This window comes from Prionailurus bengalensis, chromosome E3 (genome assembly GCF_016509475.1).
Source record: "Prionailurus bengalensis isolate Pbe53 chromosome E3, Fcat_Pben_1.1_paternal_pri, whole genome shotgun sequence".
Taxonomy (NCBI): domain Eukaryota; kingdom Metazoa; phylum Chordata; class Mammalia; order Carnivora; family Felidae; genus Prionailurus; species Prionailurus bengalensis.
The window spans coordinates 40,484,720-40,506,497 of NC_057357.1; the positions used below are offsets into that span (position 1 = coordinate 40,484,720).

Below are 21,778 nucleotides of genomic sequence, written 5' to 3' on the forward strand. Positions count from 1 at the left end.
GCCAGGTTCATGGCCAGACCCAGCAGATAGATGCACATGTCCACCCTCCCTAAGGCAGCCCCAGGCCTAATCTGAGCCAGCAAAAACACCACAGGGCTTTTTCTAGCCAGATAAGTGGATTCTGTAGTTTCACAGTGAAACCCAGATAAGCCAGAACAGCCGGGAAAAATTTGGAAGAAGATTAACAAGCGGTGACAAGGCCCCAAGATTGTAAAACGCATCGGAGATAGAACACTTGAGGTCGAGTCCATGAGCAGGCCTACGGGTCAGTGGAAAATATTAGAAAACCCAGAAGGAGAACCATTTACATAGGCACATCTAGCAGGTGCTGAGGAGCACTTCACAACGGGGGGCAAAAGGTGAACCGTCCGCTCAAAGGGGTTGATGCAACGAGGCAGCCACTTGGGAAAACACGCAAGTAAACCCTCTTCGTCTCCTGTGTCCCAGCAAGTTCCAGATGTGTCTACGATTTAAGTGTGCCAGTGAAATGGCAGCCAGCACCGAAAGCCACGGGATGTCTCGTACAGTCTGAAAACACAGAAGGTGTGTTCTGAGTAGGATTCAAAACCCAATGGGGAAGACTCATTGATGTAACCAAATATAAATTTGAAAATAACACATGGAAAAAACACCATAAAAAAGTAAAGGTAAATAATAAAATGAGAAAAGATATGTTCTACCTCTATCCCAAAGTGTCCTGTTCCTAATATGTATGGAGTTCCTATAAACAGTAGGAAATTTACCAACAACTCACAAGGAAAGGACAAAGATTATGGACAGTTTCTTTTAAGAAGGAAATGTAGGTGGGGACGCCTGGGTGGCTCTGTCAGTTAAGCATCTGACTGTTGATTTCAACTCAGGTCATGATCCCAGGGTCGTGAGTTCAAGCCCCATGTCAGGCTCCTTGCGGATGGCTCGGATTCTCTCTCTCTCCCCTCCCCCCCAAAATAAATAAGTAAACTTAAAAAAAAAAAAGGAAGGAAAGGTGGGTGGTTCCAGCACATCAGATTCTTAGCCTCGTTCGTAATAAGAGAAATACAAATCAAAACTCACGGAGATCCCGTTTGCCCCGGATTCCACCCATGAAGGTGAAAAGGTAAGCAAACCCCCTGGATTGTCGTGGGACACAGGTGTGCTCGGGCAGGACAGGAACGCGGCAGGCACTGCCCATCCCGGCCCGGGATCAGTCCCAAGAGCGCACTGGCAGGCGGCCGTGGGAGTGGCGCGCCAGGGCTGTACCCGCGTGACGAGGCAGGTGTGCACCTGTGGGCGGGGCGGCGAGGAGCCAGCGTCCTCTTGTGGTGGAGCACCGCGCAGCCATCCAAACCACAGAGGTGGCATCTCCTCCAAGACCTGCCCTCAAGTGAAGGATACAAAGTTTCCCTTAAATTTTTAAGAAAATTAATTCAAACCCTTAACTTAAAAATTTGAGAAGAATTGTGGAAGAAAATCAATTTCTGGCTTCTCTTTCCTCCCACAAGCAGGACAGTGTGCTCTGGGGCTCCCCTCCCCCCACTTGCCCTGCATAGTGCATGGCGTGACACGGTCACTGGGCTGAGCGTCGGCCTCTGCGTGGTGAGCCGCTGCCCCCCAGGCCCCGTGGTGACCACCCCTCCCGCCCCCCCTCCCCCCCCCCCGGCGCCTTGCAGCACCACGAAGCCCTGCAGCTCTGCCTGGAGCAGAACATGACCATCACCGAGGAGATGGCTGAGAAGATGACCGTGCCCAAAGACTCCAAGGACCTGTCTGAAGAGTCTCGGCGCCAGCTGCTGGAGCAGATCGCCAACTGCTGCATGCGCCAGGGCAGCTACCACCTGGCCACCAAGAAGTACACGCAGGCGGGGAACAAGCTCAAGGTGAGCACGCCCGCCGGCGGGGTGGCACCCATGTGCCCGTGAATCGCGTCTCCGCTTGCCCCAAGTTTAAGCGAGCTTAAGCCCGACCGACTTTCCCTGCCCGGGCTTGACTGCGTCCTGCGGGGACCAAGGAGCCCTGAGCTCCCTCTGGTGGTGAAATCCTCGTGAGCCCGCCTGGCGCTTCCCCGTCTAGGCCATGAGAGCGCTGCTGAAGTCAGGGGACACGGAGAAGATCGTGTTCTTTGCGGGCGTCTCGAGGCAAAAGGAGATCTACATCATGGCTGCCAACTACCTGCAGTCCCTGGACTGGCGGAAGGAGCCGGAGATCATGAAGACCATCATCAGCTTCTACACCAAGGGGCGGGCCCTGGACCTCCTGGCCAGCTTCTACGAGGCCTGCGCCCAGGTACACGCCCTCCGCCCGGTCCCCGGTCCCCGGTTCCCGGTCCCCCCCCGCCCCGGGGCAGCTCGTGGACCCCTGCGGGCCCTGACGGGTCTCCTCCTTGCAGGTGGAGATCGATGAATACCAAAACTACGACAAAGCCCACGGGGCGCTGACCGAGGCCTACAAGTGCCTGGCCAAGGCCAAGGCCAAGAGCCCCCTGGACCAGGAGACCAAGCTGGCTCAGCTGCAGAACAAGATGGCACTGGTGAAGCGGCTCATCCAGGCCCGAAGGTGCGTTCACAGGACGGCTGCACCTCGGACCCCACGGAGCCCCCAGGCTCCCCCTCACGGCTGGGAACCAGACCCGGGTGTCACATGCAGCCAGCACTCAGCAGGGAGCCCCGTGAGCCCTGGGTGGGATGTGGCGGGCACTCCGTGGGGAGCCCCGTGGGCTCTGGGTGGGTTGCGGCGGGCATTCTGCGGGGGTGGGGGCCCCGTGCACCCTGGGTGGGATGCATGGACGTCATGTTGCATCCTTCACACTAAGTTCCTCCTGGGGAATTCTCAAACCTAGGTGCATTCCCAGGCCAGTTCCAGAAAAAAACAGAGAAGTCTGGGGTGGGGGCAGTGAGGCAGATGTGGGTCAGGAGAGCATGTGTGTGAGGGGAGCCTGGGGCCTTCTAAAGTGTGTGCAGAGCTCCAGCTTGATGGTTGGGAGCCGGCGGGCCACCACAGCACCCAGTGGGGCGGGGACGGTTTGAAGGGCGCTTGCAGGCAGCAGGTTGTTGCTGTTTTTAGAAGAGACCATGTAAATTTGGACCTGATGCCAGTTTTTATCTCCTGGCAACCCACCCGGCTTTGCCAGGAGCCCGCTGTGTGGGCAGCAGGGCTCGGCTTATGCCTGAACCAGTACAAGCCTTTTCCTCATCTGGGAACAGGCTTTTAAAAGAAAAGTTGCAAAAATATTTTGAACCCCTTGTACAAAGTGGGGATCCCTGCTTGGATACGTAAGTTCTGGAATATCTGCTACGCCTGGGCTGCGGGAGGGAGAGAGCAGGACATTGGGAAGCAAGGAGCAGGGCACCCTGGAGCTCCTTCCTGGTCCCCCCGCCGCTTACACCACCCCTGTTCGGCGACGGACCCCGGACCCCAGCGTGTCGTTTCCAGCGCGCCGCTGCGCTGGTCTTCGCTGGTGCTCACCCCCTGCCTGACCTCCTCGGGCAGGGCGCCCTGCATCCCCCTGCATCAGTGTCCCCCTCCAGACTGGTGGGCCGGCAGGGATTGGGGTGACAAGCTGAGTGTAGCACGGTAGCAGGAGTGCGAGCTAGCCCAAGTTTCCATTCAACGAATCGGTGAGTTTATGAATGAACTCAGTAATGAATCAGTTTAATTCATGGGAATTAACTTCACAAAAGTTTCTGCCGCGGACTCCAGGAGCTCCTCATTCAGGTGGGGAGGCTGCTCTGACCCCTGACCCCTGACCCCGGCCGTGTTCCTGCTCTGGGCAGGACATATGCCGAGGACCCTAAGGAGGCGGTCAAGCAGTGTGAGCTGCTCCTGGAGGAGCCCGAGCTGGACAGCAGCGTCCGCGTCGGGGACGTCTACAGCTTCCTGGTGCAGCACTACCTGCAGACGGAGGAGTTCCAGGCGGTGAGGCGGCGCGGGGGCGGGGCTTCCGGGAAGGGGCGGGGCTTCCGGGGAAGGAGGCGGGCTCCGCTTCGCGGCCGTCCCCGCCCTCTGAGCCGCAGGTGTTTATCCTGTGTTTGATTTTTCAGCCTTTTTTATTTGGAATAATTTCAAACTGAGAATTACAAGAATAAGAGAACCCACACATAACCCCTCATCAGATTTGGCAGGTTTAAACATTTTGCTACGTTTACTTACTCATTTTACGTGTGTGTTTTCAAATTTCTGTTTTCTGCCTAACATGGGTATTTTTCTGAGCTCTCTGAGAATCGCAGGCGCCCTGCCCTTCCCACTTGGTTCGCAGACACTCGGGTAGATGCCCAGGGCTGGGATGGTGGGGTTGTGTGGTAAGTGTGTGTTTAACGTTTTAAGAAACTGCCAGACTTCTTCCTTTTTGTAGTGTCTTTTTCACGGTTGGTTTCAAGGTTATTCTAGCCTTATAAAATGCACTGGGGAGCATGCCCACCTCCCGTATTTTCCAGAAGAGTTTATGTAAGATTGCTGTGATTTCTTCCTTCCTTGATAGAATGCCTACCTGAACCCACCTGGCCTGGAGCTTTCTTTGCAGAAGGGTTTCGGTGATTCATTTTAGCAGAGCACTTCTCAGACATTTTGGTGTCTGGACCCCTTTGCACTAGGAAAGTTATTGAGGACCCAAAGACCATTGGTCTGTGTGGGGCGCACCTACCAGGATTTACTATTACCCAATAAAACTAATGTAAAAATACTCGTTAATTCACTTAAACCCGCGATATGTTAACATAAGTAACATTTTCATTGAAGCAATTTTATATTTTTTATATTTTGCAAAACAACTTGAGTGAGGAAAGTAGCACTATGTTACATGTCTCCAAATCTCTCGTCCGGCTAAATCCGATGGGATCAGTTTCTGCTTTTGCACTCAATTTGGTAAAATAGGGTTTTTCTTAGCTGAAATATATGAAGAAAATGTAGCCTCACAGCAATACGTAGGTGAAGGGGCCTCTTCAGACACGTGCAGGCCACCTTTGATGCTGCGCCACAAGTCAACAAGTGGTAATTCTTTTTTTTAAATGTTTATTTATTTTTGAGGACAGAGGATTTGAAGCAGGCTCCGTGCTGAGAGCAGAGCGCCCAATGTGGGGCTCGAACTCACGAACTATGAGATCATGACCTGACCTGAAGTCAGCTGAGCCGCCTAGGCGCCCCAGGTGGCAATTCTCAAAAGTTAGTTGCGATGTTGGAATGCTGTTGTATTCTGTCACATTTAAAACTCGATGGTCTGTCTCAGATCTTTTACACACGCATCGTTTTATGACATCATGTTGTTTGCGGAGTTAGAAGATGTTGACACGTTTCATTATACGTATCAGAATACCATATTTGCAGAAATCACCACCAGCCTCGTCAGAAAATAGGGCATTGGGAAGACGTCCGGCTCGTGGTGGCCGATACGTAAGGTTTCTGAAATCCTTCCGTTTGAAAGCTCAGATTTTATCCTTGGCAAAACTATTGCCTGTTACTCTTTTCCTTGATGTGGTGGCCCCCTTGGTTCCTTTTTGAGACAGTCTGCCACGAACCCGAGTCTGAGTAGCCACGCTTACCTGCAGTCACGTTTACAAGTAAAGGCGGTATTCTATGCGCGAGCGGCCACTTTTGCTCACGACCTCCAAAGCTGTGCCTCGTCTCCGCGCACGTTCGGTACGACCCGTCTTTCACTTCCGCCATCCTGGTGGGTGCGTCGTGGTAGCTCATGGTGGTTTCAGTGCCCCTCTCTCTCTGACCTCCGGTGTTGCGCAGCTGCTCATAGGTTCGTCTCCTCCTCCAAGTGCCCGAATCCTCCCCTGTCAGTTTGTTGGGGGTTTGTCTTCTCAACGTTGCTTGTGGCCCTTATGAATTCTGGGTACTTTTCCTTTACCAGCGTGTGACCACTAGTGCTTTCTCCCTGTCTGGGGGAAATTCCCTCCTGTCCCTCTCTCCTCTCCTTACGGAACTCCAATTATCTGTGTATACTATCCCCTGGTTCAACTGATTGTCCTGTTTTTTTTTCCAGAATTCTCTCTGGTTTTCATTTTTGGTGGTGGCTTTTACTGTTGCTTCAAGTTTACCAGTCCTGTTCAGTACTCTGATGTTGCTCCTGGGCCTGTATTACACCTGCTGTTATAATTTTCCCCACTAGTAGCTTCTGGATCACATCGAGTTAGTTCCCTTGTCTTTTCTCTCGAGTTTGGTCACATCTTGTTGTTGTTCCTTACGTCTAGCAGTTCCTGGACGTTATGGATAAACCACCATAGAGACTCTGGATTTTTTAGGTTCCTTCCTTCCTTCCTTTCTTCCTTTCTTCCTTTCCTTCCATCCTTCCTTTCCTTCCTTCCTTCCTTTCTCCCTCCCTCCCTCCCTTCCTCCCTCCCTCCCTCCCTTCCTCCCTCTCTCCTTCCCTTCCTTCCTTCCAGCATTGCAGGCAGCAACAAGAGCCTCTATGCTCAGCACATCACCTTGGGCTGGGCTTGAAGTCAGCGCCTATCCCCACCACATGCAGCATGTGCTAGCTAGGTTGACCAGGGAGCCGCGTTCATGCTCAGGGTGTGAGCTCCCCTCAGTGATTGTCTTCTGACGTCTCCTCACTTCTGGCGGCTGCAGTTGACCTCAGTTCTGGTTCTGGTTCTTCGAGTCAGTGAGGGTGGGTTTTCTATGTGACATTCAGCTTCCCACAGTGGCCCTTGTTTGGAGCCTGTGGGACTTAGCAACCTTAACTTAGAAGAAACAAACATGAGTGGTGAGGTGGACAGACCTAGGTCTCCTCCGGGCAGGGCAAGAAGGCCCCTGTCGCTGCTCCGGTGTCTCCCAAGCTCCCTCGCACTCACCTCACCACCGCGTCGGAGCCCAACCCCAAGGCCCCTGACCCTGGTCAGTGTCCTCAGTGGCCAGGACATCCAGGAGCACTTCTGTCTTTGTCACCCTTCAGCTGTGTCTGGTGACCGTGCCTGCCTTCTGGAAACTGCTTCCTTGCCCGTGCCGACACCAGCTGTGCACACGGAGGGTGACGCCCCTGGGCCACAATGCAGCCCTGCCGTCTCTGGCAGATCCCACCCCGGGGGGGCACGCCCTCAATTCCCCTCGCTCCCGAAGCTCAGAGCCCTGGCATTGGCCTTGGCCTGCCTTGTGCTTGTGTCCCGTGAGCCCTGCATGGTGCCTGGGTCACACAGGCAGCGGACACATTCTCGGGAAATCTCTTCCTGTGCGGGTGTCCCCCCACCTCGCTTGAGAATGCCAGAGGGCTTGCATTCTGCCCATCCTCCGTCCTTCCAACACTCATGGCTCACCTTTCTACTTTCATCTTTCTCTCTTACTTTTTATATCTTGGTTCTGTCTGCTCAAAAGAAAATTGCTCGGGAAATTTATCATCTTTAAGAAATGCTAAGATTAAGGGCACCTGAGTGACCCAACCTGTTGAGCATCTGACTTCAGCTCAGATCATGATCTCATGGTCTGTGACTTTGAGCCCCATGTCAGGCTTTCTGCTGTCAGTGCAGAGCCCGCTTCAGATCCTCTGTCCCCCTCTCTCTGCCCCTCCCCCCGTCCAAACCAAACATTAAAAAAAAAAGAATACTAAGATCTGGAGCACCTGGTTGGCTCAGTCAGTTAAGCGGGTGGCCCTTGATTTTAGCTCAGGTCATGATCTCACAGTTCATGAGATCAAACTCAGTGTCGGGGTCTTTGTGGACAGTGTGGAGCCTGCTTCGGATTCTCTCTTTCTCCCCTTCCCCCGCTCACACACATGTGTGCTCTCTGTCTCTAAAAATACACTTTATTTATTTTTTAAATGTTTATTTGAGAGAGAACAAGCAAGGGAGGGGAAGAGAGAGAGGGAGACACAGAATCCGAAACAGGCTCCAGGCGCTGTGATGTCAGCGCAGAGCCCGACATGGGGCTAGAACTCATGAGCCTGATCATGACCTGATCCAAAGTCAGACACCCAACTGACTGAGCCACCCAGGTGCCCCTCAAAATACACTTAAAAAAAAAAATTAAGATCTGATCTTTCCCATAAACAGTTTCAAAGCTCCTAGAAATTTTGATCACATCTGAGCTGATATGAAGTGTACCTTGGGAGTGGGCCTTAGAAGCCACATGGGACCCTGTTCCTCCCCTCATTCTTGTGTGTGGCCCTCCCTGTGGGTGCAGCAGGTGTTAGCAGGTGCAGGCAGGCCTGGGCAAATGTGAGCAGGCATGGGCAGGTGAAGGCAGGTGTGGGGCAGGCGTTGGCACGTGTGGAAGGGGGGACAGGTGTAGGCAGATGTAAGCAGGCACAGCAGGCGAGTGACGGGCCTGGGCACATGTGGACAGGTGTGGGTCCTCGAGCACAGGCCACTCACGGGACTCTCCGGGGCAGCTGGCTGGACCTGTTCGGCCGGGAGTGCTGATCACAGCTGACAGCATTGACAGAAGCTTAAAGTCAGACACCTTGGAAAGGCCGTGCAGTCACAGACAACTGCCCTGTTGGGAAGGTGTCCCTCACCACCTGGGGCGGGTGCCCAGGAAGCTCCGTGCCCCGGACTGAGGGGGTGGCTCCCCTGGTTCTCACTGCGGACTAACCCGGTAACGACTGTCCCCACCCAGGCATACAGGTATCTGGAGGAGATGCGGAAGAAAGTGCCCTCCACCAACATGTCCTACTACGTGAGCCAGCAGACCGTGGACGCCGTGCACCGGGGCCTGGGCCTCCCTGTGATGCGCGCCATGTCCGGGCGGGTCCACCACAACAGCGTCGACGACCGGAGAGAGGCAGATGAGGAGGTGCAGGAGGAGGAAGAGGACAGCGAGCCCTGACAGCCGCTACTGCTCCCCCAGAACCTGCCAGGGTTCATGGCAAGAGCCTGACTTTCTCGTTGAAATGACAGCTGTGTCTGACACCCCAGGGCACCGGCTGTCCTGCTCAGAAGGGGCCCTGAGGTCCCTTTCCTGCCCAGGGACTTGGTTCCTCTTCTCCAGGACTGTCTCCCAAGCATAGTCTGTAAAGCCTAAAAACCTTGTGGAACTCGATGGACTGCAGATATTAGCGTGTTCACTGCGCCTCGTCCCAACACCCAGGCGAGTTCCAGGAGAGCACGTCTCACGGCTCCCGGCAGGACACGCCATCCCTGACCACGGGGCCCAGCGTCCACTGGAACAGAGACATAGGGGTGGCCAGCACGGGTGGGGGGGGGTGCAGTTGTCTGCACGAGGCAACCTGGTGGCTCCGTCCACGTGGGCGTGTCCCATCACCAGCCCCCACCATGAAGGGCTGGCCCCACGACATGTCCGTGCAGGGAGGGGGACCTTGGGGTCTCCCACCCCCAGCTCGTCACCAGCTGCCAGAACCGTGTCCCCCTTCAGAGGGATACTGAGGCGCCGCGGACCCTGCTGAGCAGTCAGAGCCAAGAGGAATGGGTTTGAACACCTCTGGCTCCTTTTTATTCTTCCACTTTGCTGCTTTTCAAAGCCTGTGTTCACGTGAGGAACGGGCTTGGGGACAGGCCGAGAATCAGCCCATAGGGGCCCCAGCGGCTCCCTCCCTCCTCGGGACCCCCCCCTCCTGCCATGTTCAGGTGGCCCTGTCTGTGGACGCAGGGCCAGAGGCCCTCCCGCGGGCTGCTGCCGTGGCGGGCCTCCCTCTCCAGTGAGAACTAAGGAGAAGCGAGGGGGAGCAGTCGGTCTCTGAGTTTCTCCAGAAGCAGCAGGGCTTTCACAGCCAGCATCCTGCAGTCCTCGTCCGCGTCCCGGTCAGCCACATCTGCCAAAGACGAAAATAGAGCAGGACATCGGCGGTGCCCACAGCCGGGCAGGCCAGCCCTCATTTGCTCTTAGGGAGTCATCCCACACAAGCCCCCACAGGGCCTGGTGGGGCCTGGCCGTGTGCGGGGGCAGCACCCCACTCTCCCTGGGGCTGGGCGCCCAGCCAGCAGCCGGCGACAGGGAGGCAGCGGGATGGAGCGGACACCATCGTCTCCGCGGGGAGGCCACCGGTCCCGGGAAGCAGGACGCCACACGCCTGTGGCACGGGGCCCGAGGACCTGGAGCCGACCGGACACGCGTGATCGGACAAAGCCCAAGGGTGCTCTGCAAACTAACTGACGCGACAAGAGGGGCCCCGCCTGAACCCCAGGCCCCCGAGTGTGGTGCCACGTCAGAGTGTCTACTCCCGGCCTGGAGCCCCGGGTGGACACCGGTGGGTGGGCAACACAGGTGCCTACAGGCAGGAGGTCACGTGTGCTCCAACAGACTCTTCAAAGAGAACACTGTGGCGAGGGGTGGGGTGGAGGGTGCAGGGAGGAAAGCTTATCCAAGTTAGTTGGCAAGTCTGGTGAGGTAACGTGCCTCCTGCATGGCTCTTGTGACCTTACAGAAGATACAGAATTTTCCAGAACAAACACACCGTCTCCCACATCGGGGCACCTTCTCTTGGGTCCTCCAGGACCTCCCCAAAGTGACTCAAGAACAGCTGAGTCCCCACCCCCCCACCAGGGACCATTTCGTGCACAGACGGGGGGGATGTGACGGTCCTGGGGCCTCTGCACCGCCCCGTGCCCCGATGGCCACTGCACCAGCCTCCAACCACCCGCCTCACCCATACAGCTGGGGGCCTGGCACTCACCCGCCAGCCAGGATCGGGTTTCCAGCAGCTCGTCTGGCAGGTCTGCCAGCAGTCGCTCAGCCGGAACACTGAGGAGGACGGAGGAGACCGCGGACAGCAGGCCCCGGCGCACGTAGCTGCCAAGCCAGGCCGGGACGCTGAGCGCCGACGGAGCCCAGGCCAGGGAGACCCCGCTTCTCCGCGGTACAGCAGACCCACGGGCAAGCAACGCACGCTCCAGCCGCCCTGCCCCTTCGTGCTTGGGAAGCACCAGGCCGCTGGCCACGCCCACGGGAGTCGCCCCCCCCCCCACCTCCTGCTGTCCTGGGAGCCCCGCCTCCACGTCCACGTGGGACCACTTTCCTCAGCCACACGGCCACTCACGCGTCACTGTGGAAGCGAAGGGTCCACACGAACTCCAGGAGGGCCTTGCCCATGGTCACAGCCACCTGAAACAGCAGAGGCCAGTGTGCAGGGGCCCTGGCACCCAAAGGTGGGTCCCAACAACCCAGCCCCAGGGCCAAGGGGACGCCCACCGGGAGGACGGCCACCGGCTCCGCCTCCCACTCACCGTGGTGTTCACAGCCAGGTACATCAGGGCCCCCAAGGTGTGGGCCAATCTCCCGAGAACCAGCTGGTCTTCTCCCAAAAGGTCGAAGGTCACCAGCGGTCTACAAGAGCATCAGGTGTGTGTGTGCGGGAGGCGTGGTCGGGGCTCATTCTCCAACCCCTGGGCCACCAAGGGACAGCCAGCGCCCTGGAGGAGCCTCCTCACCGCCCGTTCCCATGTGGCTCCCACAGCCATGAGGAGAAGGCGTCAGACAGACACACAGCGCGTGGAGCATCGAGGCTCCACGGCGAGGCTCCGGCCCCGCCCACCGGGAACCCACCAGCAACCCACCATCCATGACGGACACCGCAGATCCTGACGCCCTCGCTTTGCCATTTAAGCTACGAAGGACCGAAAGCCAGGTGGTGACCTTGCTGCTGCCCAAACCCCACCACAGACCCCGTCCTGGGAAGCCTCTGGTACTCGAGGGCGTCCAGGCCTCCCGCTCACCTGTCAAAGTGCTGAATGAGTGGGAAGAAGAAGTAGCCAGCCACCGAGCTGAACTGGTTGGCGCGAGCGTCCCGTCCCCGCCTGGCAGAGCCCTGCAAACATGGTGCGCACAGGTGCCGCGTCCCTTCGCTGTCCCGTATGCACCCCCGTCACAGCCCCGGCCCACACGGACACGGCGCATACAGGCCGTTTCTTGCTGACGCAGAATTCCGGGGCTTTTTTCGCACTTGCATATTAAAGCCATGCGGCTCTGATGCCCTAAGGCACGTGTCCCGACATGCAATTTGTACCCAATGCCCTCCCTCCACACAACAGCAGTGTCGGTGCCGCCCCGTCCCCCACCAGGACCTGAGCCCGGGCTGGCTGACCTGCGAGAACCGCCGGGTCTTGTTTCTGATCCGCTCCTCCACGACCGCGCGCCAGGCGGGAGCCACGGCGCTGCCGGGCGGGGGGGCGGGGCCCCGGGGGTCGCACTGGGGGGCCTTGGGCACGCGGCCAGGCCGAGACAGCTCCTGGGCGGCCAGAGTCAGGACCTAGAGGAGCGGGAGACCCAGGGCAGCGGTCCTTGTTCTAGGGAGGGGCGGCATCTTCTCAAACCCGAGGTAAACTGAGTGCCCGTCGGCGCCATCGGCCGTCACAGGCTGCGCCAGGGAACATTCTGGGGACCGCACAGGAAGTCAGTTCCGGCTACCCCAGGATCGCTTCACTTTGTGGGGGACAAAAGGGAAAGGCAGCCCCGCTCCTGCACCCGGAGCTCCTGCGGTTCCAGAGCCTCACCAACCTGCTGCCCAGCCGCCTGCACACAGGTGGGCCCCGGAACAGGCCTGCGCCGTCACATGCCTGGAGCCCTGGAACAGGCGGGGCCACGGACAGCAGCCTAGTGGCTGCAGGCGCCCGGCCGGGCAGTGAGTGCTAAGGGCTGTTCCTCTGAGGGTGACACAGGACACTGAACCGTCAACGTACCAGATGCCCCTGAACTGCAAGCACGGAGGTGGTGACTGTTCAGCGCCGTCTCATGAGACACACAGCGTCACGCTTGCCGTCTTGACAGCCGTGCGCGCACAGCTCAGCGGCAGCAGGTGCGTGCACATCGTATGGCCGTCGCCACCATCGTTCCAAGACTCCGTCTTCCCAGACGCAGCCCTTTCCCCTGCGACGTGCCCTCCCCACCGTCTACTTTTCAGTCTCTCTGATTCTGACAGCCCAGGGACCTCACGCAAGTGGATTCCTACAGGGTCGTCTGGTTCATCCATGTTGTGGCAGGTTACCACGTCCCTCCTGTGCGAGGCCCAAGTAACATCCCGACGTGTGCACAGACCACATTTTGTTTGTCTTAAGATGGGGAACTGTACCGCGTGGGAATTGTCTCAATAAAGCTTCTGTCTCAGATGAAGGACACGGCCCCTACTGAATCCTGTGCGCCGCCCAGAAAACTGCCAGTCCCAGCCCCTGGGTCCAGCCACGGGGGACTTGGGGAGGCCTCTGGTCCTGACCGTGGAGCTTTCGGCAGGGCGCTGTGCCAGGCCTGGCCCTCGTGAGGGCAGCTTGGGCGTGACAGGTGGGACGGAGGGCCCCAGGGCACTTACATCCAGAATGTCCATGCGCTGTCGGAGGCTGAAGTTGAGGGCGTAGAATTGCGAGGTCAGGTACTCTGCTACCTGAGCCAGACACACGAGAGGCCGCTGTGGACGCCACCCAGAGGCAGGGCCCCAATGCAGACACTGACTGGGCGGCGGGACGGGGACTCACCGGGGCCGGGTCTGTGACCACGACGGCCACAAGGGCTCTCTGGCGCAGCCCCTCAAAGCCCTCCACGCTCGTCTTCTCCTCCAGGTGCAGCAGCACCTTGGCCAGCTCCACACTCACCTGTGCACAGGGGTCGGCGTGCCTCAGGCCCTGCGGCCCTGGGCCCCGCAGCCCTCCACCTCCCCATCCCTGCCACGGGCCTCCTAGGCAGACACACACCCCTCCCCGATGTCCCTGCCCCACTTACCTCGCGTGCAGCAGCCGGGTTCCTGATGACCAACGCCTCGAGGGCCCGCAGGGCCGCCTCCCAGCGCTCCCAATCCTCGGACGAGGTCAGGGCTGCACAGAACACACACGGGCCTGCACTGGTCCCCAGCCCTGACCTTGCAGAGGCAGAGCCGGCAGCCAGGGTCTGGACGCTGGGCAGAGGCAGCCGAGGTCCGGGACACGCAGGGTTCCCACGGCTCAGCCACCCCAGGGCAGGCGCTTGGAGGGGCCTCCCGCCAGGGAAGAGACCCACCTTCCACGCAGTCCCGAACGTAGGTGGGTGCCTTGCTCTTCTTTAGCTCTTGGTCCCCCGACATGTCATAGGGGACAAGCTCATCGTCACTGGGGAAGCAACAGAGACCGGTGGGGCCTGCCCGTCACCCGGGAGCAGACAGGCCGTGCTCCTGAGTCCCGGGAATTCACCCCAAGTCCTTGCGCCTTAGGAACAGCACACTTTCCTACGGGAGGGCACTCGGAGAGAGGGTGGCCGCGGGGCCGACCCGTGGCCTCCAGACAGCGTGGGCCATCCACTCCCACGCTCATGCGCGGCTCTGAGGCCAGCGCGGGACTGCTCCCCCACCTCTGTAGTTTCTACCCGAGGCCTCCCCCTACCTGTCCAGGTCAGAGCCTGAGCCTTCCGGCAAGGCCTGGGGGACGCCACCGTCCACGCTCCCACTGCCGGGGGTCTCTGCAGCCTCTGGAGTGACGGCAGGGCTGTGGGGAGCAAAGAAGGAACCCGTCGGGGAGGCCCCACACGAGCTACTGGCCCCGGAACCCACCTTCCCCAGGGAAATGCTCTCCCGGCCCCCACCCTGCGCTTCTCGGCTTCTGTCTCAGCGACGAGTCCAAGACGACGAGGTAAGGGAGCAGCAGGAACCGGGCCTGCCCAGCTTGGGGTGGAGACCAGGGGCAGGAAGCCCTCACCTCGCCTCCAAGGGGCTGTCGGCCGCAGGCCGGGGGGCTGCCAGGGCCAGCATCTCACGGCTCAGCTCATCTTCCTCGTACTGCAACGCACACGGGCTGGAGCGAGTCACGGGGAGCGCCCGCCACCACCCCCCACTTGCCCCACTTGCCAAGTGTCCACGTGGCAGTGGGCGGTGCTGGGTGCACGGGCTCAGGAGCCCGCCCTCCTGAGGGGCTGCTCTCCCCCCCACCCCCACCCAGGAGGACATCCCAGGGGCTCAGCAACGGAGGGGAGGGGACGCCAGAGAGATCGCTTCCAAACACCTCCAGAATCCACCCGGGGCATCTGTTCAGGCACCGCTGAGGGGTCAACATGCAGAAGGTTCGTGGGCCTGGACCCCAGAAGACAAGGGGATACCAGGGAGGGAAACACAGGGCGCGGCCCTTGCTCACCTGGAACTTCAGGGGTGGCCCCTCAGGGTGGAGCCGGGCACTGGCCACCTCGGCCACGATCATGCCCAGACGGCGCACAACGGGCAGGCTGCTGTCCAGGCGACTCTTCACCCCCGCCATCAGGCTAGTCAGCAGCTCTGGAAGCACCAAGCCCACACTGAGCACTGGGGGGGCCAGTAGGGACGGGCGGGGACAGGAGGGGACAGCTCTGCACAGTGAGCACGGGGGGCTGGCGGGGACGGGCAGAGACGGGGTGGGGACAGTGTCCGCGTGGCCCACTCACCGTCTCGGCTGTCCTGGAGCTCCGCCTCCCCCAGGAGCGCCAAGCAGATGAGGACGGCCTTGCTAACGTAGCGCTGCTGCGCCAGAGGGGCGTGGCGGACGGCACTGCAGCTGCCCCACGTCTCCAGGAGCCCCTTCAGTGCCTGGCGGGTGGCGCGGCCCGGTTACACAGCCGCAGCGACCTCCCCACCACAGCGCGGGAACGCACGGGCCTCGATGCCCCCGTGCTTGCCAGTGTCCTCTGTTCCAGGCGGGAACGTTCTCTCTCTCCCACCAAAAGGCCCAGACAGAGGACCAGACCGCGCTTACCTGTACGAGGAGCGGGCGCCGTTGGCTGTCTGTGGCCAGGTACCCCAGCAGGCTCTGCAGCATGGGCGTCTGGGACAGAAGCCAGGCATCCTGTCACTGTCTGTCGGCAGACGCCCGCTGCCCACCTGCCGGGCTAAGACCCGTCTGCCCAGGCTCCCAGAGCACAAACGGCTCTGGGCTGAGGGTCAGCGGAGTTTCCCGGACAACCGAGCTCAGCTGCACCTGCTACGGTCACTTCTCCTGGACCCCCAGGGTGGCCCTCGGCCCACGCCCTCACCGAGTACTGGTACTGTAGGAACAGAAGTTTCCAGGTCATCACGAACTGGGCCTTCTTATTTTTCATCACCAGGTTCCCCAGCAGCCGTGAGAGGACTTCAGGCCTGTGAGGCACAGTGGGGGGGGGGGGGGGGGGGGGGGGGGGGGAGAGCATGAACCCCAGATCTCAACAGGTCCGAGCTGCACCCCCCCCCAGCTCTGTGCTAACCACTGGGAGCCCGGGGCCTGTGCTTCAGCTCGGACTCCGTCCTGATTCGCTCTCCTCCCGGTAACATGGAAACCTGGGACAGCCCAGTGCCTCCGTGCAAGAGGATGTCCTTTCCCCGCTCTGCCCAAGCGGAGCAGGGGTGGCCAGGCTTATCTGGGAAGGGCCAGAGAACAAAAGCTCTATGTTTACGGGCCATCGGGCCATCGGTCTCCGCAGAACTCCTACAGCCAGAAGCAGCCAGGGGCGTGTGCGTGAGCGAGCGCGGCTGTGGACCCACAAAACGGTTGTAAAAACGCACGGTGGGCTGAGTTTGGCCCAAAGGCTGCAGTTTGCAGACGACTGGTGTAGAGTGGGATCCCTCCCCGCTCCCCTCCATGGGTGAGAGCCCAGCAAACCCTCCAGCCGGTGTGGAAAGACGGGAGGATACAGCCCTTCCTCCCTCGGCCCTTTCACGTTCTACGCAAAGTCGCCAAGTCGCAAAGTCGTAAAGATGAAAAGAAAAAGAAAAAAGAACGGCAGCAGGAACCAAAAAAACAGAAACAGAAGAGACAAACCCACGCAAACCAACCCACAGCCTCAGGGCAGGAGTGTGACACAAACCAAGGACTAGCTGGGAGGGACCAGAAGCGCCTGGCAGGGGGTGAGTGCCTTCCTCACATTATTTTGCAAATAAGCACCCAGCAGCAGAGGCGGTGAGACCTCAGACGGTTCAGAGAGAGAACACGGGTCCCTGGACACACACACCCGCGCCCAGAACCAAAGACACAGCCAGCACTCGCGCCAGGGGACGCCGTCTGAAGGCGGGCGCCATCGCACACGCACATGCCTGCGCAGCCCCGGGGGTGGGGGGTAGCGAAAGGGGTCTCCACGGCCACAGCCAGGGGAGGGGCTGGGCTGGGCTGGGCTGCCACGGCCTCACCGCATGAGGTCCGACAAACCAGAGGCTTGGGCACCGCCACCCGCCCTCCGGCTCCTTACCCCGCGGCGACCTCCACCAGTCCCGTCAGCAGCGCCTCCACCGCCCGGTCGGGCACACGCTCCACCAGGCGCCAGCAGACCCGCTGCCAGAGGCAGCTGCCCTGGGTGAGCACCGTCAGCTGCGGCACCAGCACGCCCAGCATCTCCTCTGAGGGAAGCACACGGGGGCCCCTGAGCCCGGGGCCGGGGTCCGGGCGATGGACATCAGCCCACCCGGGGCCAGGCCCAGGCGAGGGAACTGTGCTGTCTTCCCCCTCCCGGGAGGGCCGACGGGAAGCGGGGGGGGGGGGGGGGGGAGACACCCAGACAGCGCTGCGGACCCCCCGGGACAGGAAACACTCACTCTGCCTCCCGCGGACACAGGCTTTCCCGAGCACCTGCGACAGGAAGGAGACGGAGCAGTCCCAGCCACCTGCGGCAAGAGAGAAAGCGGGATTTTCAAGAAGGGCGATGGTTAGGGTCTCGGGACAACACCTGCCCAGGCGGGGACAGACCTCGTTTCCAGACAGGCGTCTGTGCGCTGTAAAAGCACCGTTTTTCTCGATCTAATTCCAACTGGAACCTCAACAGCTGGAAGCCAACAGTAATTGCAAAAAGCCTCACACGCTCTTGCTCACCTAATCGCCACGATGACCCCACAGAGCGGGGACCGGTGTGGTGGCGCGGGGAGGGGGAGGCACCAAAGGACACGTGAGGCGGGCGGGCGGGAGGAAACAGGACTCGGGGACAAGGGGAGGATGGCGCCCCAGCCCCGCCGGAAGTGGCCACCCTGAGACGGTCACGACGCGCTCAGACGCAAATGCAGTCTCTGCCACCTGAAGGGAGCGGCTGAGACCCTAAAAGGCGAACTGGACGCAGTCACCCAGCCGAGAAGCGGACGTGGCCCACAGTCGCTCTGGACACGTTCGGGACATGCTGGCGACTCCCCCCAGCACAGAGCAGGGACGGCCCGGCAGGGGCCCCAATGGAACCCGTGGGCTCCCTCCCGATCTACAGTGGCGGAGGCTCCCTCGTGGGGCGGGCACAGGGACCACGTGAGCACACGCGTGAAGGGCCTCTAGTGGCGCCCGAGCGTGGCACCCACTCCACGGCCTTGGCCGGTGGGATGCTGGACGTGCAGGGGTGAGACCCTGAGCTGCCCCGTGGTGGAAGAGCAGAGGGTGGTGTGGACACCAGGGCCCGTGGAGAGCAGCCCCATCCGGACGGCTCCACCGGCAGGCCAACCAGGAGCTAAAGGATTCAAGGTCAGCTCCAGCTCCGAGGTCAACAGCCAAGAACCGGTGAAGCTCAGGGTACAGGTCGCTACCTCCCCACACAGGAGGCAACATATGACCTGCCAACGGCATCACCCCGAGAATCCCAAGTCCCCAGAGTCCGTGAGAAGCTGGGGGGGGGAGGGAGGAAAGGGACGGTGGCCAGAGAAGCCGGCCGGAAGGACAGCGCGGAGGGGTCCGCACCTCGGAGGGAGTCCACCACCGCCTGCAGCGCCCGCATCATCTCCTCGCCGAGCAGAGGGAAGTAATTCTGGGGGAGGAACGCGTCCAGGTTCTCCCGCTGCAGACGGTTGCCCAGGCAGTCGGGCAAGCCCACCACCTTGGCGAGGAGCGTCTCCTGGAGCAGCGGGGACGCCGGCTCCGTCACCTGGCGACACTGGCCCTCCATCACAGCGGCCATCCTGCCCGCGCTCAGGAACCTGGCCAGGAGCTGTGCCATCTTCATCAGACGGAAGCTCGGGCTGCAGCAAGAGCAGGTGTGACGGGCAGAGCGGCGAGCCCCCCACCCTCGGCGCCCCCCGCCCGGAGGGGGAGCCACGGCCGTCAGGAAACCAGTAGTCCCACTGCGTCATCAGTGCTTAAAAAAACGAGCATTTAAATCCCGCCACTGGGGCGCCTGGGTGGCTCTTGATTTCCGTTCAGGTCAAGATCCCAGGGTTTGTGGGATCGAGCCTCGCGTCAGGCTCCGTGCTGACAGCCTGGGGCCCGCTTGGGATTCTCTCTCTCTCTCTGCCCCTCCCCTGCTCATGCTTTCTCTCAAGCTAAATAAACATTAAAGAAAACAAAAGGTCTACACATCCCACTGCCAAATAGCCAGCCAGTGGTACAGCGTGAGCGCCCGCCGGGCCCCATGGCATCACCGACGCCACCTCCTCTCCCGCTCCGCGCCACAGGGTGCTTGCCGCTTATCTCCGGAACCGCTCAAACCCAGCTTCGCCACCGCACGAAGGCCTCGTCCCCACAGGCCCGTCCGGTGCTCTGACACCTGAGTCTGGGAAGCGCTTTGAGCAAGTCCCACCCCCCGCCCCCAGGAGTTTGCCGGAGCGCCCGGGGGCCTCACTGCAGAGCTGACAGCCACGAGTGAGGCCAAGGGCCCGCAGACGCTGGCGAGGCCCACCGCCTACCTAGGTCACCTCAGCCCGGAGCTCACCCGCTGCCGAGGCCACCGGGATGGGGACGCTCCTGCCCCCTCCCTTCACCAACACGGCGAGACCTACTGCTGCAAGAGCCTCTTCGTCGCAAGGGAGGTTAACAAACTGCTTTCGGTGTCCAGGGGCTCTGCTCCTCCCGCACCTTTCAGGACACCAAATTCTCACAGAACCTGCTGGTTCGCAACCCTTCCGGCCATGCCCCTGCCTCAGACGTTACAAGTGCCCCGGAATCGGGGCCCCCCCCGCACTCACCCGGCGGCACCCTCGATGGACTCCATCAGCACCAGGAAGGCCTGGTCAGCCGGGCCCTCCAGGAAGAAGCTGGCCCACAGCTCCTCCACCTGGCCGTTGGGCAGAAGCCCCAGCCAGCCTGGGCTCAGCCTGCCCACTAGACACCTGAGGAGGGCGGAAAAGTGCACCCTGGCGAACTCCTCCTGCTCCCCGGGAAGGGCTGGGTTCTCCGCTCCGCTGAGATACCGTCTCAGGGACCCCAAGGTGGAGAGGACGTCGCCGCCATCCTCACAAGAGGAAAGGGTGTGAATAGCTTCCCGCACGGTCAGCCGGACTGCAGAGCGCGCTGGGTCCATCCTGGGGCGCAGACAAGCACATGAGAAGGCCGAGGAGCCCCTGGCATCTGCACCAGTCACATCTCGCATACGCTCAGACCCTCTGGCCCCTCTCGTTAAGCGTCTGGGGACCCCATCTCTCCTCACCCCTGCTGTCACCTAGCAGTATCCTCCCCTCCGGCATCCGTCACCATTCCTACCAAGTCTGTGTCATAGCTGGGGCCTCCATGATGCCCTCTACAGTAGGGTCACTGTGCCCCAGGGCCACAAGTGGGGGTGCTGTTGGCATCTCGTGAGCGGGTGGCAGAGGCCGGGGATGCTGGTTACACAGCCCACGTGTGCAGGACAGCACCCATGACAGAGGGTGATCCAAACCCAAATGCTAACAGTGCTGAGCTTGAGACCCTGGGCTACCTGCGTTGCAGCATTTCTAACTGCCTGACCGTCCGTCTAACAGACTGTCCGTCTGCCAAACCCCCTTCTTTCCCAGAAACCATCCCATCTGTAGATAGTATTTGGGGTCAGGCGCCCCTGCAGCATTGAGTGCCGTTACGCAGGCACCTGTCCATCACCAGTGACCCAGCCCTAGATAAGCCTGCCTCAGGGGACCAAGGAGGGCCCCCAACAGCCTAGGGCCTCCTCACCCAGCCGGGTCTAAGCGGGCTCCGGTGGCCAGCTAACACGCCAGCGACCCGCCAGTACCACACCCCCCTTCACAGCTGTGCCGGGAGCCCACGTCACGGCGCCCAAGTCACGGCGCGGCGAGCAGGGGTCCCCGAAGCGGGGGGGGGGGGGGGGCAAGTCTCGGGGAGCGCATGGGTCTCCGGGGCGGGAGGGGATCTCGGGGTGGGCGAAGGTCTTAAGGGTAGACGGGGTGTCGGGGCGCGCACGAGCCTGGGGACGGACGGAGGGTCTCAGGGTGGGCCCGGGTCTCGGGGAGCGCAAGGGTCTCCGGGGCGGGAGAGTGTCTCGGGGAAGCGCGCACCCGCTCGATCTCGGAGTCTCCAGGGTGTGCTCAAGGCCCGCCCCGCCGCTGCCGCCCCGCGCCGATTCGCCACGGTCGCCGAGGCCCAGTTCCGCAAGCGGTTCGCGGACTAGAGACTGAGAGCGCGGAGCACGAGCTCCCCGCGCGCTGGCAGAGCTGCTGCTGAATTTTTCGAGCCTGCGAGGCCGGTCCCGCTGGCCGATCGCGACGAATCCGCCGCCAGGCTGGGGAAGCCGGAAGAAGCGTGGGCGAGCGGCCGCTTCTGCGCCTGCGCCGGGCGGGGCGGGGCCCTGGTGGGCGGGGGCGAGCGCGCGCGCCTCCGCAGACACCCGCTGAGCGCCGAGCGCGCTCCCGGCCAACTTCGGGTCCCTGAGCCGCGGCCGCCGGCTGTAAGCAGCGAGGGCTCAAGTGGTTTCGGGTCCCGATGGGCGGCTCAACAGGGGTGGGCGCCGCACGGTTCCGCGCGGGGGCCGCCAGCCGCAAGTGGCCCTGTAAATTGGACGAAATCCACTTCCTCGGTGGTCACGTTCCAAGGGCTGCCCTCTGTCCTGACGAACGGGCGGTGGGGCAGTGCCGTGGGCGATCTGGAAAGACCTCACAGGGGAGGCGCCGCTTCAGCCTCGACTGCCCTTGCAAGGGAGTCCGGGAAGGGTGTATTCATTCAGCATGCACAAATTAAATGCCTACTGCGTGCAGCAAGCACTCTTCCAGGACAGAGAATGAAGAAAATAAAGTGCCCGCTCACAAATCAGGGGCACAAGCTGGGGCGCCTGGGTGGCTCCGTCGGTTGAGCGTCGACTT

The 21,778-nt window shown here is 60.9% G+C and overlaps 2 protein-coding genes and 1 long non-coding RNA gene across 6 annotated transcripts in view; 1 reads left to right on the forward strand and 2 right to left on the reverse strand.

Moving 5' to 3' along the window:
- IFT140 (intraflagellar transport 140) overlaps window positions 1-12,972 on the forward strand; it is a 79,896-nt gene extending 66,924 nt beyond the window's left edge. For all 4 annotated transcript variants that reach the window (XM_043561035.1, XM_043561037.1, XM_043561034.1 and 1 more), the window contains 5 exons: window positions 1,650-1,856; window positions 2,050-2,262; window positions 2,366-2,532; window positions 3,750-3,891; window positions 8,527-12,972. In XM_043561035.1, the coding sequence (XP_043416970.1) occupies window positions 1,650-1,856; window positions 2,050-2,262; window positions 2,366-2,532; window positions 3,750-3,891; window positions 8,527-8,736 (939 nt within the window). In that variant the 3' untranslated portion in view covers window positions 8,737-12,972. The remainder of the gene's footprint in view (window positions 1-1,649; window positions 1,857-2,049; window positions 2,263-2,365; window positions 2,533-3,749; window positions 3,892-8,526) is intronic.
- LOC122471868 lies at window positions 4,824-7,431 on the reverse strand. Its single transcript, XR_006294294.1, has 2 exons — window positions 6,402-7,431; window positions 4,824-6,205 (listed from the first exon to the last, which is right to left on the reverse strand). It is a non-coding gene; the product is annotated as an uncharacterized LOC122471868 (long non-coding RNA).
- Window positions 9,334-21,238, reverse strand: TELO2 (telomere maintenance 2). The gene is made up of 21 exons (XM_043561040.1): window positions 20,978-21,238; window positions 19,679-20,014; window positions 18,459-18,736; window positions 17,345-17,413; window positions 17,002-17,149; window positions 15,817-15,919; window positions 15,540-15,608; window positions 15,232-15,373; window positions 14,949-15,085; window positions 14,517-14,596; window positions 14,205-14,306; window positions 13,846-13,934; window positions 13,573-13,664; window positions 13,329-13,445; window positions 13,166-13,237; window positions 11,948-12,112; window positions 11,580-11,671; window positions 11,091-11,190; window positions 10,904-10,968; window positions 10,541-10,656; window positions 9,334-9,679 (listed from the first exon to the last, which is right to left on the reverse strand). Exons 2-21 carry the CDS (start codon window positions 20,011-20,013, stop codon window positions 9,573-9,575), a joined length of 2,478 nt encoding a protein of 825 aa, XP_043416975.1. The 5' UTR covers window position 20,014; window positions 20,978-21,238; the 3' UTR covers window positions 9,334-9,572.
- Between the last annotated feature and the right edge of the window lie 540 nt (window positions 21,239-21,778).